Raw genomic sequence first — 14765 nt, forward strand, 5'->3', positions numbered from 1 at the left:
CAGACTATTTCCATCATCATAGAAAGTTCTATTGGACAGTGCTGGCATAAAACATTAAGGCTGGAGTGTCCTTTATACCGTTTAGCCTCACCTCCACCCCAACCTCCAGGCCTCAGATGAAGAAACTGAGGCCCTGATTGGAGCGAATTCTTGCCCAAGGCCTCCCAGCAAGGCACAGTCCTGAGATTTGGTCCCTGCAGTGTCTGCCTGTCTGTATCTCTCAGGCACACCCCTCCCTGCTTACATTCTGCGACTGTCTTGCTCATATGGATATGCACATCATATCCCGGGTGACACATGTGTGCCTTGTCACACCTAGAGCCTCACAGCACCATACACTCAAGGGCTAGACCAGGCTACCAACGCACACCTATGGTCAGATGCCCATCCCTTGCGTATAAGAACACTGCCCCCCACCCCTATGCCCTGCACCCAGGAACTCTGTCTTCCATTCCTATCCCCTGCACCCAGGAGCACTGCCTCCACCCCTCCTCCTTGTACTTAGGAGCATTTTCCCCAACCCCCCCCTTTGCATCCAGAAACACTCTCCCCCACCCCTTTGCACCTGGGAACCCAGGAGCACTTCTACAGGCACTCCCAGGACTCACCCACAGGCATCCCCCACTCACACAGGTCCCTCAGACCCAGGCCTTGTCCCTTCCTTTTGAGACTCTTGGCTACTCCCCCCGTCCCCACCCTCCCCGCCTTGGCTTCCTGGCCTCTCCCACCCACCCACCTGCTAGCCACCTGCTCAGCTCCGGGCCATGGGAGGAGTGGGCTGGCTCTTCTGTCTGCCAGGCAGTTGGGCTGTGGCCACTCGCTCACACAGGACAAGAATACAAAAACATGCCTTTTATAAACAAAAGAACAAAAAGGGAGGAAGTTCAGGCTGCCAACTCGCTGCCCTCACTCTCAGTTTTGCTCAGAACTCTCCTCTGCCCCTCGTCTCCCCCGTGCCCACTGCCGTGGCAGGCAGGGGCAAGCCTGTTCACTATGGATGGAGACCTGAGGCTGCATAGGTGGAAAGAGGGGCTCCCTGGCCCAGGTCCTCTCCTCGCCTCATTCGACCCCCCTTCTGCCTCCATCATGTCCTGTTATGCTCTGTGTGCTTGGTATTGTGCCAAGTGTTCTGCACGAGTTACCCAATCTCCCTAACAGACCCAGAGGTAGTGCTATTATTGCCCTCTTATGGGAAGGGAACAGAGAGGTGAAGCGCCGAGTTTAATGTTGCACAGTTAGTTAAGGGCAAGATAGGATTGGAACTCAGGTCTTTGTGACTGTTGAGGACCACACTCTCCTGCCTTTGGTGGAATCAGAAGAAAAAGTACAGGTGACCGGGATTCTCTTCATAGCCTCACTAGGAATATGCCTGCTCACTTGAGGCCTCAGTTTTCTGATCTATTAAATGGGGGATCATAGTCCCAACTTTGTACAGTTGCTGAGAGTCAAGGAGTGTGATGCTGAATATGCCTCTGAAGGGAGGAAGCCTTCCGGGCTTGTGAGGAGGGGCTGGTACCTTCTGGATCCTTAGCTGTGAACTGGTTTTGAGAAACCTCTCCCTCTGATCACCCGATAAAAGCTATGCATCCTTGCCCAAGGGAAATGCACACACCTACACTCAGACACACAGGATGTCCTTCAGGGGTTTCAGGACCCCTGTGGCTGCCCCACCCATGGCATGGACCCCTAGTTAGAGACCTTTGATTTACACAAAGGCTTGGTGCTTTTCTGAGGAAGTTCAGCAAATGTGGTTTCTCTTGTTTTACAGATGTGGCTCTTAGGCTGTCGGCTCAATGGGCAGAGCCCAGGTTCATGGGGCCTGTCAAGGCCCTAGCACAGAGCCGTGTGGTGACCCATCAGAGCTGACTTCTGGGGGGTGGGGGGAAGGATATGTAGCAGGACATCCCCAGAAGGTGGGCAAGACGGTGCCAAGCTGGCTGAGAAAAAATCAACTGGAGAGGATGTTACAATGGAAATACAGATTCCCTGGGCCCATACCCAGGGGTTCTGGGTGTGGCCTTGGAATCTGTATTCTAAAAAGTTCCCCCGGGGGATCCTGAAGCAGCCAGTTCAGTAACCACAGATCTAAGGTCTTTACCTAGAATGAAGTTTTGTTTCTCTAATAGACAAATTATATCCATCCCTCCCTCTCTCAGTCCATCCATTCCTCCATCCGTCTACCCCTCCATCCTTCATTCCATCCCTCCATCCCCCAAAACATATTCACTGAACTCTAGCTCTGGACCTGTGCTCCAGCATGTAGCATGGGCTACATGCTGCTGAGCAAGACAAGACCCAGCCCCTGTACTCAGGAGCTTACAACCTTCCTCCTTTCCTGCCCTCCTCTCCCTGGAGTGCTCAGAACCTTTCAAGATGTGCCCACTTTGAATGCTTTCTTCTCTAGGGCTTTTGAGAATCATGGCCTCCAGCTGGGCAGAGACTGCCCTCCAGGAGGGGAGAGGGGCTGAGGACTGAGTTAATCGATCGTGCGTATGCGTACGTGAGGAAGACTCCATAACGAACCATAAAGTACGGGGTTTGGAGAGATTCCAGGCTGGTGAACACATCCACATGCTGGCAGGTGAAGCATCCCAACTCCGCAGGGATCTCCCTGCCTGGGGGCGCACCTCTGACAGGCTGCTTGCCCCGCCTTCCTCTGGAGCCTGTTCCTGTTCTTAACACCCTGACTAACAGTCCTCTCTCCTGCCTGGTCTCGGTTCTCTCACTATTGTTTACATATACCTCCTGTCCTGGCAGGTAACACTTATGAAGATAGCAGGCTTTGGGAACCTGGGATCTGGCAGCAGAGAGAAGAAAGTAAAAGTCTTGGCCCTCAGGGACTCACTGTCAGGGTGGGGAAGACAGACAGGTGAATGATCAACCACCAACCTGGGCTGGGTGGGGAGGTGTGGGCTGCGATATTGTGATGTAATAAGAAATATATATTTGGTCTTCATCCCCGGTTCTTGGCACAGAACTCCCAAAACTTGTAATTTCCTAAGGGATAGGGGTGCTAGGAGCATCTTTTGTTCTGATATTTTGTCTTTGAACTCAGTTCCTGACACAGAGCTTCTAACTCCCTTGGAATTTCCTGGGTGATAGGAGCATCTTTTGTTCTAATGAGGCGGCTCTTGGTGGCTCCCGGAGCAGGGCTGGTCATCAGAAAGACCCAGCTGTGATTAGAAGCTTGGAACTTTCTGCCCCATCTCCATCCTCTGGGAGGGGAGAGGGGCTGAGCGTTGAGTTAATAATTAATAGTGTCTACATGAAATAAGGGGTTCAGAGGGCTTCCAGGTTAGAGAACACATCTCGTGCTGAGAGGTGGCGCACCCCAGATCCACAGGGATGGAGTTCCTGTGCTCAGGACCCTTCCAGACCTCGCCCTATCTACCTCTTCATTTCGCTATTCATCTGTATCCTTTATCATATCTTTTATTGTATAATAAGCCAGTAAATGTAAGTGCTTTCCTGAGTTCTGTGAGCTGTCAAAGAAAATTATTGATCCTGAGGAGAGGGCCATGGGAATCTCTAACTCTAGCCAAGTTGGAAAGAAGTATGGGTAACCTGGTGACCCACTCCTTGTGCCTGGCATGTAGATTAAGGAAGTAGTCTTGTGGGACTGAGCCCTTAACCTGTGGGGTCTGCACTAACTCTAGGTAGTCATTGTCATAACTGAACTGCAGGACACCCAACTGGTGTCTGGGAGTAGGAGAATTGGTTGGCTTAAAAAAACCTCCCCATATTTGGTGGCCAGAAGTGTTGTGGGAGTGAGTAAAGAAAAGTGAGTTTTTCTTATACAGAAGGGCTCTGGGAGGACAGAAGAGGGGCCCCGTGGCAGGGGAGGCATCTCGGGAAGGTGGCTGGGGTCTAGCTGCTTTCTCTCTGATGAAGACCAGGCAGGGTTGCACACGCAGGGCAGGAGCCGGTGCCATGTGAGGGCATCCGTGTGCCCATGACTTCTGGCCTTCTCCAGCCTTCCTGTCATATTCTCTGGTCCTTTGTTCCCGCCCTGCTCTTTCTTCCTAACCCTTCTCCATGGTTTCCCAGCCGCTCACTTCCTGCTGCCCAGACATGAAGCAGGTGATACTGTGCTCAGGGGTGGGTGCAGAGCAGGAATCTGTGCCAGCCTGCAGGCTTCCTTGATCCTGCCAGCATCCTCCCCTGCTTCTGTTGGCCTCTTCTTTGTGGCTTGGACCTGCCTGTAAGCTTAGGCTGGGGATCCAAGATTGGAGGCGATGACAGGGAGTGGCTGTGTCAAGAACCTGGGCATGGCTCAGCACGCCAGGAAGTGGGAGGCTCCCTTGGTGTGGCAGTCAAAACCCAGGAGTGCAAACATCTGCATTCTAGGCACAGCTCTGCCTGGGACTTGCTGTGTGACCTCGAGCCATTTACAGAGCTGCACTGGAGTGCAAGGAAGCGTAAGGTCTTGAGCCCCACTCCAGACTTGGGAATCAGATCTGCATTTTAACAAGATGCCTGGGTGATTCATATAGACATTTAAGTTTGGGAAGCCTGCCCAGGAGACTCTCTCCTTGCCATTAGCATGTGGTTAGGGCAGCAATGGTGGTGATGACTATGGTCAATGTTAGGCCCCTGCAGAGCCTCCTCTGTGATGTGAAGGGGTTGGACCAGGTGGCCTTTGTGGTAAAGAGTGCAAAATGGCACCTAGACCTTAGATCTAGCCCTCAGACTGGTTTTGTTTGGCCTGATGACACGCACAAATTCTTTTGGAATAAGGTGTGGTATTTAAAAATTGAGAAATTTCTCATCAATGTCTGGACTTATAGCTTTTTTCTTGAACAATCGAGTGAGATGTGAAATAGGCCACATTCCATGTGACAACAATCAGTTTCCCACCACAAGCCTTGAAATTCACAGCCCTTGACCCAAATTCTCTTCTAATCATTCATACTTGGAGGGTAAAGTCCCAGGAAACTTTTAAAAAGTATGAAAAGATGCTCAGCCTCACTCTTAATATGACAATTACAAATTAAATCTATACTGAGTTACCGTTTTCCACCTGTCTTACTAGTAAATATAAAAACGTTTAATAACACACTGTGTTGACAAGGACAGAAGAAACTGGTCCTCTCACATACCAGTGGGAATGTAAATTGGTCCAGTGTCTAAGATGGACAATCTCTCATTATCAATCAAACTTGCCAACCAACACCTACTCTTGACCAAATAATGCCAGTTCTAGAAATTTATCTCACAGACATGTTCACACACAGGAAATGTAATTCTAATACACACATACAAGGCAAGCCATTGTAGCACTGTTTGTGATGGCTATAGATTGGAACTAACCTAATTGTCCATCAATAGAAGACTAGCTAGGTAAAGTGTAGGACAGCCATACAATTACATACTATGTGAGGAGCTCTTTATGTCATGATTTGGAAAGAGGATCTCCAAAATCATTTACTGAAAAAAGGAGGCTGTGGAACAGCATGCAAAGTCCAGTACCATTTGTGTGTGGGAGAGTATCTGTGGAAAGAGACTCGAGGACCTGGCAAGAGTGGTCACTTCTGGGGAGGGGACCTCGGAGGCTAAGGTACAGGGGTGAGATGGAGTCTTTTCAACCATGTCAATGTGTTACTTCCTCAAAGAATAAAAAACTTAAAAACTTTCAGAGACCTACACTGCGTGTTTCTAATTCCACATGATTCTAATGTTTTACATCTTGGAGCCTAACTTTTAATGACTCTGGAAGACTCATCTTGCATGAGGCCAGATTTCTACTGATCTGCTTCTGGGCCCATATTCTGGGTCTTCCAGGCCCTGCTCTGTGGTGGAGTCAGGGCACAGCAGCCCTGTGAGCCTGAGCAGCTCTGATGAAGGGCTCCTTCCTGGCCTGGTATGGCTGCATGAACCCCAGCATGTCCCAGGGCCACAGCCGTAGGCCCTCCCTCACTTTCCTCCCCTTCTCTGTCCTCCTAGGGGAGCCTTCTCGGTGGTGCGCAGGTGTGTGAAGGTGCTGGCTGGCCAGGAATATGCTGCCAAGATCATCAACACCAAGAAGCTCTCAGCCAGGGGTAGGTGCCTAATCTATGTCCTGCCCAGCCTCTGGGGCTCTTCTCCCTTATCCCCTCCTTCTTGGCTTAGCTCCAGGACCCGGGTCTGTCCCCTTAGGTGATGCTGATGGCATGGGTGGGACTCTTCTTCCTGAGGGTGTCATGAAAATAGATCCCCCTTTTCCTTTCTGGGAGTTGAGACTGGAGGCCACAGCCTCTCCCAGACAGGCCAAGCTCCTTGCCCCCACCAGGTGAAGGCCGAGGTGCTGATGGGACTTCCTTCCCCTACTCTCCTGACATCCCCTTCACTGCTCCCCTCCAAGCCTCTACTCTTGCTAGCCCCTCTGCCCACATGCCCTGCCCTGGCTCCTTACATGGCTGGTTCTTTCTAACCTTCAGATCTCAGCTCCATGTCACATCCTTTGAGAGGCTTCTCTGCCCCCCCCATTTGAAGGGGTCGCCCCCATTTTCTCTCTGTAATTACTGTTGCTTTCCTTCATGGCTTTCTCCCAACTGAGGCTTCTAGTTGCTGGTTTGCTTCCTTGTGTCACACCCATCTCCCTTCCTGACTGCAAGCACCACATGTGTGGGCTGGGTCTCGTTCACAGCCTTGTGCCCAGCACCTAGGACAGCGCCTAACACCACTTGCTCAGTGAGTGTCCATCGAACTCCAGGTGGGCTCTGCTTCAACCACACCAGCCCACTCTCTGGTCCCTAAATAGTTGGTATGGGCTATGGCCTGGATTTTGGAAAAGATACCCACATAGTTCCAGTTTGGGAACCTCTGACCTAGGACATTAGAAGTGGTCCGGGACCAGCAGCATCACTGGGAGATTGTTGGAAATGCAAAGCCTTGAGCCCCACTCCAGACTTCAAGATTCTGAACCTGCATCTTGACAAGATGCCTGGGAGATTCATATGAGCATTAAAGTTTGGAAAGCCTGCCCAGGAGACTCGCTTCTTGCCAGTAGCCTGTGTTAGGGCAGTAGTGGTGGTGACCACAGTGTGATGTGTTGGAGAGGATTATCTTCAAAGATGCCAATCCCCATCCCAATAAAACAGTGTATAAGCTTCCATGGGAACCGCCTCGTGGTGGAAGGAATTGTGTTGGATGAGGTGGGCGCAGGTGTGGGCTGTGCAGCCTTGTGCAGCGTGGGAGATGTCATGGGAGGGGCTAGTACAGTGTCCAGGTGTTTGACAGGCTGCGGCTGTCTCGGCCAGGGCCCAGCAGGTGTGGGGTTCATGGAGGCATGCACAGTGGCTGGTACAGGATGTTCATGCTGCTCATGGCAGACCTCCCAGCAGGCCCTATGTTGGACAGTGTGTTGCTGCCTTTCATCTCTCTGGCTCAGTGTTGCTGGAAGCTCTGCACTTTCTCCTGGTTACCAACCTCCCCCAGTGTCCTGCAGGAAGAAGAGGCTCAGCAGAGGGGAGGCTAGGGGTGGTGTGGGGGTCTCTGTAGGCCCAGAGCCTTCACATGGCAGACAGTTTGGAAAGGCCGGAACTGTGGAAGTCTGGAATCAGATCCTGGGCAGGGAGCCAGGGTGGCACGAAGGCTGGCAGGAGCACTGCAGCCCGTCCAAAGGCCTGGATTGGCCTTGCCATTGATGTGTGACTAGTGGCAATCTGCTGCCCTCTCTGCTTTGTGTCTCTAGTGATTGAGAAAGATATCTCAATCCCTGAGGTATAGTGGGGACAGGGCCAGAGTCACAGAGTGGGGATGACGAGTTGAGTTTGCCCCAAGAAGAGGTAGGGTCAGGAACTGAGCTCCTCCCTGGATGCTGGGGATCTTGGGCCAGTTCACCACACTCTCTACACACGAGGACACGTCTACACACACACACGCGCGCGCGCACACACACACACGCACACACGCACACACACACACACACACCTCGAAAGAGACAGATGTGTGTGAGAGAGTGGAAGGCCATTACTTCTGTTCTGGAAGGTGACTAAGCATTCCCAGGACAGTGTAGACTCTGCGCTAAGCTGGGCAGTAACCACCCAAGCGCCCTCCCCTTGGCAATTTGTTGAATCTTTGTCCTCCGCAGGATGTGACCAGGCCCAAGTGAGTGTGGTGGTGGGGGTGGGGAGGTTATAGGGAAACTTCCTGAAGAAGTCTGCCAACTGCCAGGCGCTCTTCTCCCCAGCGGGAGAGGAGGAGCAGAGCTGCTTTTAGCAGGTTTCTTTGTTTGCCACTCATGGTGCCTCTGGGGGGTTTAGTACTGGATATTTGGCAACAAACTCTAAACTTCTTCTGCTGGCACTCCTGGGTGACTTCCCGCAGCTCCCAGCAGGGGCTGTGCCCACCCATGGCATCTGTCCACCCCTCCCAGGGATCTGTGGCCTCCCTTTCCCCACCCGGCCCAGCCTCTTCTAGCAAGGGGTTCTCAAATCCGAGAGATACTCTTATATGCACTTTTAAATTAGTCTTTTAAAAAATGCTTTAGTATACACAATTCAAAGAAACCATGAAGAAATTAAATGAAAAGTAAAATTTTGCCTGTCCCAATTCCTGCTGAATCTCCTTGGGAGCCTTTTAAAAAATGCAGCTGCCTGAATGCCACCCCTGAGGGTTGGACTCACAAGGTGAGGCCCAAGCTCCTGCATTTTAAAAACTCTGCAGTCAGGAATGATAGCTGATTTAGGCTCAGGGCTAACTCCCACCAGGTGCCCCTCGACTTTGCCTCCCCAGGCACACACAGAAGGTGTTAACATTTTAGGGCATGCTGGGCACATGAACATGGCTGCTGCAGCCAGAAGTGACTGGCTGGGCTACTGCAACCCCTACAGGCCCCATGGAGGGTCACTTCCTCAGCTCTCCAGGGACCAGCCCCCAGATACCGGGCAGGAAGCATGGCAGGAGCTCATCCAGGCTGCACCTGAACTTCAGTCACATCCCTGACAGGGAGCCTCTGTGGAGACCCCTGGTTCCTGTCTCCCCTTCCTTCTCTCCACCCTTTGCCTGGCACTCTTGGTCTTCAGCATTATTTTTCCAATTTCCCAGGATTGGGAGACGTATAGATGCCCTATGAAGGGAAGGAGCATTTCCTGTTCCCAAGCTTGAGGTCTCTTTTCTCCCCTGGCTCAGGTGCCTCCTGCCAGAACCCTGTGCCCGCCTGTCTGCTGGAGCTAAGGAACTCCTTGGTGTGGACAACTGGCTGGGGTGGGGAGAGGGGGCAGAGTCCAGAAGTCGGGTCCTCAGAACTCTGAGTTCTAAAAAGGCTTGACCACCTTGCCAAGTGATCTTGGTGAAGGGACTGCTCCGTTATCACTGGGCCTCAGTTTCCCCATCTATGTAACAGAGCAAGGCCTCAGAGGTCAAGACGAATGTGATCCCTACATATCTCAATGTTCTCAGTATATGAGAAAATGAAAACATTACAAACAGGGCTACAAAAATTATACTATAATGTATATGTTTACATTCAACAAATTAATGCCTTTAGCAGTGAAAGTTACAATGCGGGGTAATTTACTATGCACAAGATGATTACAAGATTTTAAAAAACAATTAGTTCCTAGCATCTTCAGCAGTGAGGTCTGTTAACTAGATACGAGTTTAAAGTTGTGTGACCAACGTTTTCTCTGAATTCTGTCCACGTAATTCTGCTTCTGGGTAATCTCACATGGAGAAAACATTAAAATTCTGTATTTGGGGCCCCCCCCTCACTGAATGTATAGCCTAGGCCAGAGGTCTCCTGCCCCCTCTGACAAGCCCGACTTTCCCTCGCCAGATTTCTGGTTCTGCTGCGGGTGGGATGGAGTGGGGTGGGGCACAGGGTGTGAAGCAGGGAGAGGGTGCAGCCTTTCTCAGACCACTGAGGGGACCCCACTCCTCTGCTCAGGAATCAGCATCCCCTGCCCTGGAGGACATGCAAGGAGGCCTGGGAGGGAGGGGGAATTAAGGGTATGCCCCCAACCTGGCCCCCCTCCCCTTCCCCAGCCCGCAGCTGGTCTTCAGCTGAGGAGTCGAGCCTATGAAAACAGAGTTTGAACTTAATTGCTTTGCTAAGGGAAAAGCCACCTTTCAGTATTGATCTTGGCTTCTGCAGCCCCTGGAGGACAGCGAGTGATTGCTCTAGAAGAGGGTGAAGGCGGAGCTGGGTGCCTGGGACAAGGGCTGGTGCTAACTCCGTCCTCACCACCATCCTTGGTACCTGCCTGCTCTGGAGGGGCCATTCAGAGGCCAGCGTTCTAGTCCTGCCTCTGAGTTCCCTTCTGTGGGCCATGACTTTCACATTCGGGAACTGGGGGCTAGTAGGGGTGGTGGTTAGAGCCCAGCTCTGCAGTCTGACTGCCTGCGGGCAAAGCGCAGCTCCTCTGCTCACCGCTTAACACAGATGCAACTTTGGCCCAGGCACTTACCCTCTCTGAACCTCTGTTTCCTCCTCTGCAAAGCCAGAATAATAACAGTGACTCCCTCACGGGATTGTTGTGAGGGCGTGAAAGGCATATAAATTACCCCGCACAGGGCCTGGCACATAGTAAATATTCTACTCTTCTTAGTAGTTTCTTTTTGACTATTTTGTTTTTTAAATTAAGGCATTAACTACTGACTTGTGAGAAAAGCACCAAAAGGGAATTGGGGATGCATTTTCAGTTCCAGCCGTGCCACTCCTGGGGCCTCAGCTTGCCCAAGCTGCAATTTCCTCATCTATAAAAGGGGGGCAGTGATGCCCACCACCCAGGGTTGTTGGGGGGGACTGGGTGGGGTCATGGTATGACCGTTCCCAGCAGCCTGACAGTCAAAGACCACAGGTGACAGATCCTGAACAAGACCTCTCTCCCAGGTGGGTGAGGAGACCCAGGGACAGCCGTCTTGGCAGGCAGGTGTGAGAGCTCTGGGTCAGCCCCGAGGCTGCCATGTACAAGTGCTACCCTGCCGACTCTTTGGGGCTCTCTGTGTCCCAGGTCCCAGAGTCCTCTATAAGCAAGTTGGTTTCTGGGAATTAATATAGTTCTTCTGGAGAGAACAGCCACTCCCTTAGAAAGGTTCGTTCATTCAATCATTTGTTCTTTCATTCAGTTAATTCTTGAGCATCTGCTAAGTGCCAGGCATTCAGGTAAATGTCAGAGCTATAACAAGGATCAAGTCCCTGCCCTCAAGGACACAGATGTCCATGAGACAGAGTGGAACATGCTATCCAGGGGCCCTGAGAGCACAGGAGCTGGTGACATCTAAGGATGGGTAGAAGTGAGCTATGGCTAGAGAATGACAGGTGGGAGGTGGAGAGGGAATGTTCCAAGCTGAGAGAACTGAATGTGTGGCTCTCTCCCAAAGTGAGAGGGCTGAGCAGGGCATGCTTGGAGAAGTGAAATCCAGCTGTTCAGTCTGGCTGCAGCATGGGCATGAGGGGTGGGCCTGGAGGAGGGGACAGCAGAAGACAGAACTTGCAGGGCATTCCAGGCTTCATGGAGCTTGGATCTTACACAGGAAGGGGCTTGAGAGCCCTGGAAACTGAGACCCACAGATGGGGAGGGTCACTGCAACCAGGCCTCTCCCTCTTTCCACTGCCTCCCCATGCCTTCCTGGAGAACTCAGAGGCCCTGGCCAAAGTTGAGCAGCCCCCATGGGAGCCCTGCCTGGGAGGTGGGGATAATAAGAGGCTGTAAGGGAGGAGGGAGAGGGAGAGGGGGAGGTTCCTCCCCCACCTGGACTCACTTGAGCACTTGTGTTTCAGACCATCAGAAGCTAGAGCGGGAAGCCCGCATCTGCCGCCTGCTGAAACACCCCAACATCGGTGAGCCCTGGGAAGCCAGTGAGGGTGAAGTGGGGCTGGCCATCCTGGCACGGGGGTGTTTGAGGGTGGGGTGGGAAGCAGTTGCTCTCTTCTCTGGGGATGGAAGCAGGAGAGATGGGAAAGAGGGAGCCTTTAATGGTTTCCACATTCCTCAGAGACCAGCTTGTTTCGGGGGAAGGTGAAGAAAGGCCCTTCCTCCCATCCCACACTGCCGGCAGCCTCCTTCAGAAAAGCTGTTTCAGGAAAACTGAAGCTTGAGAGAGACGAAAATAGGCTGGGGGATAAAGCTTGGCCATCACTGGTGGGGCCCACTTCCCAAGCCTACCCCTGTGCTGAGTCAGCCTGGTACCGTGGCCCTGCCCTGCTCAGACCTGCCGCCCATCTGCCTCTCAGAGGCCAACTCCAACTCAGCCCCTGCCCCCAGGGGAGACTGAGTGCAGGCTGCAGGGAGAGGCCAGGCTCACAACAGGCTAGGACGAGCCAGGGCAGCAGCACCCATGGGGACTGAAATACTACCTCACTGCCTGCCCTCCCTCCTCCAGCCCTGTGCAACTGGGGGCCTGATCCCTGCCTGTCAGGGTTCTGAGTCATGAGGAAGTGTGGTGTTTAGATCTAGTGCTGTGAGGGAATGGCTGTGTGACCTGGGGCAGGGGTACTGTCCTCTCTGAGCTACTCTTCCCCATCTTTACAAGGAGGGGCCTGTCTGGACTGATGCTGCTGCTCCTTAATCCTCGGGCATCTTGTGCAAAGGTAGATTCTGATTCAATGGGTCTGGAATGGGGCCTGAGATTTTGTAGTTTTCACAGACTCTGAGGCAATGCCAAGGCTGCTGATTCATAGACCATGCTTTGAGGAGCAAGGTCTAGGCGCTCTCTAAGGTCCCTTCCAACTCTGACAGCCACCACCCCTTCTCCCTCAGGAGGGAAGCAGTCTGTGCCCAGGGCCCCAAGGGTTAACTCTCTTGCTGGAGAGAAGCATCTCCATCTGCTATTTATACCCTGAAGGCACCTCCCCTTCCCTGCACAAACAGCAGCCAGAGGCTCCAGGGCCAGCATCAGAGAAAAGGCAGCAAGGTGGCTGGCTGGGAGGAACCCTGGCTGGACCCTGGTCCCTGACCTGCTAATGTCCTTACTGTGTGGCCTCGTGCAGTTCCTGCCCTCTTCAGGCCTTCACCTCCCCAGCTGTATGATGGAGGGGTTGTGAGTGGTCTCCAGCTGGAAAATCCCACGGCTCTTATGAAGGCTGTCAGTCGAGGCAGGAGGCGGGGAGTGTGTGTGTGTGTGTGTGTGTGTGTGTGTGTGGTGTATGTTGCTGCACAGTTGCAGATATCTCAGGTCAACACTCCCTCCTCCTATCTGTGCCTTTCTCTCCCTCTCATTCCCAGCTGTAATGGGGAGCAGTAAGTTATTGGCTCTGGGGCTGACGGACTGCAGTTCAAATCCTGGTTTGCTGCTTAATTGCTGTGTGACTCAGGACATGTGGCTTAACCACTCTGAAGCTCAGTTTTATCTGGAAAATGGAAATGATATCTACCTCATAGGATTATGATGATTAAATAGAGCATGGTACCATGACAGTCCCAAGACAAGTGCTTTATTATCATTAAGCTATCCGCCCTCTTCCCCAATCTGCACCCTCCCACAGAGCAACCTTACCTGAAGATATCCTCTTGCCTGAAACTCCATAAGATTATCATTCCTCTGAGCCATCAAGATTTTCGGCCATCAGTGGAGGCACTGTATATACACAGTGCCTAAGAGAATGGGTTTTGCAGTCAGACACACCAGGTTTCAATCTCAGCTCTGCCGTTTACTAGGTGTTTGAACTTGGGCGGGCTGTGAACCTCTCTGAACCTCAGTATCCTCCTCTGTGTAGTGGGGAACCTTTTAGGACTGTTGGGTAGGCAAAAGGAGATCATACAAGTAGAGCACTCAGCACGAAGCCTGGCATGGGGTAAAAACTCAAAGATGGTAGCCATCATCTTCATTGATCATTGAAGACATCATCGTCACTGAGTCATTTGCTCTTTTATTCATTCATTCATTCACCTGATGTCAAGGACTCACCATGGGCCAAGGCCTCCGCTAAACACTGAGGATGTGCAGGAGAAATGATGGGGTGGGGTTGGGGTGGGGTGGTTGCTGCACAGGGTACTGGGGAGCAGACTGGGCATCTAGCACAGGAAAGTCCTCAGAGGAGCCTGGAGCTATTGCCAGGGCTGGAAGGGCCCTTGCAGGGTGCACTTTCCTGATCTTCCAAGCATCTCACTTCAAAGCAGGTTGTAATCCCAAAGAAGTGCAAAGAGGTATAGTGTGGGTGCAGAACATTACAGATGAGTCTGTTCCTAGAGAAACTAGACCGAGTCCTATTCAGCTTGCTTGGCAAATCCAAACAAGGTTACTGGTTGCTGCCTATGTGTGGTCACCACCCAGCCTCAAGGGAACCAGGTCAGGGAAGTCCCTGGCTCAGCAAAGGTCAGTCTAACTGTACCATAAACACCTCCAAATGGGGCAGACCCCGGAAGCCACCTGAGGGCACAGAGAACCTGGTCTGTGCTAGGGACAACCTGAGAGTTTAGTAGGTGATTTGGGCTGGGGAAGAGAAGTGTGGTGGTTGCTGATGATGATGATGATGTCTTCATTTATTGAACTCTTCATAGTGCCACACACTGTGCTAAATTCTTTACAAGAATCATTGCATCAATTGCCCATAGCAGTCCAATGGTATTGGCACCACTTTAGGAATGGAGGCTCAGAGAGGTTAAGTCATTTGCCCAAAGTTACACAGCTTGTAAAAGGTAGGTCTGGGAGGTGAACACAGCAAGTCTGACCCCAGAGCCCATGTTCTCATCATTCTATTTAACTTCCCAAGTGGACATCACAAGTGTCAGGGGACACACAGATAAGGAAAGTACTACCCTTCAACTTCCAAGAAAAAGACTGTAACTTTTGGAAATATCACAGGAATGTCAGACATTTATGAAACTAGCCACATGAATGAA

General features: G+C 51.9%; 1 protein-coding gene across 1 annotated transcript in view; it reads left to right on the top strand.

Moving 5' to 3' along the window:
• The window catches only part of CAMK2A (calcium/calmodulin-dependent protein kinase II alpha), a 58635-nt gene that overhangs the window by 10271 nt on the left and 33599 nt on the right, over positions 1–14765 (top strand). Inside the window, exons 2-3 of the mRNA XM_008565899.1 lie at positions 5944–6038; positions 11705–11764. Of these exons, the coding sequence (XP_008564121.1) occupies positions 5944–6038; positions 11705–11764 (155 nt within the window). The remainder of the gene's footprint in view (positions 1–5943; positions 6039–11704; positions 11765–14765) is intronic.

Source organism: Galeopterus variegatus, unplaced genomic scaffold (assembly GCF_000696425.1).
Source record: "Galeopterus variegatus unplaced genomic scaffold, G_variegatus-3.0.2 Scaffold212, whole genome shotgun sequence".
NCBI classification, from domain to species: Eukaryota; Metazoa; Chordata; class Mammalia; order Dermoptera; family Cynocephalidae; genus Galeopterus; species Galeopterus variegatus.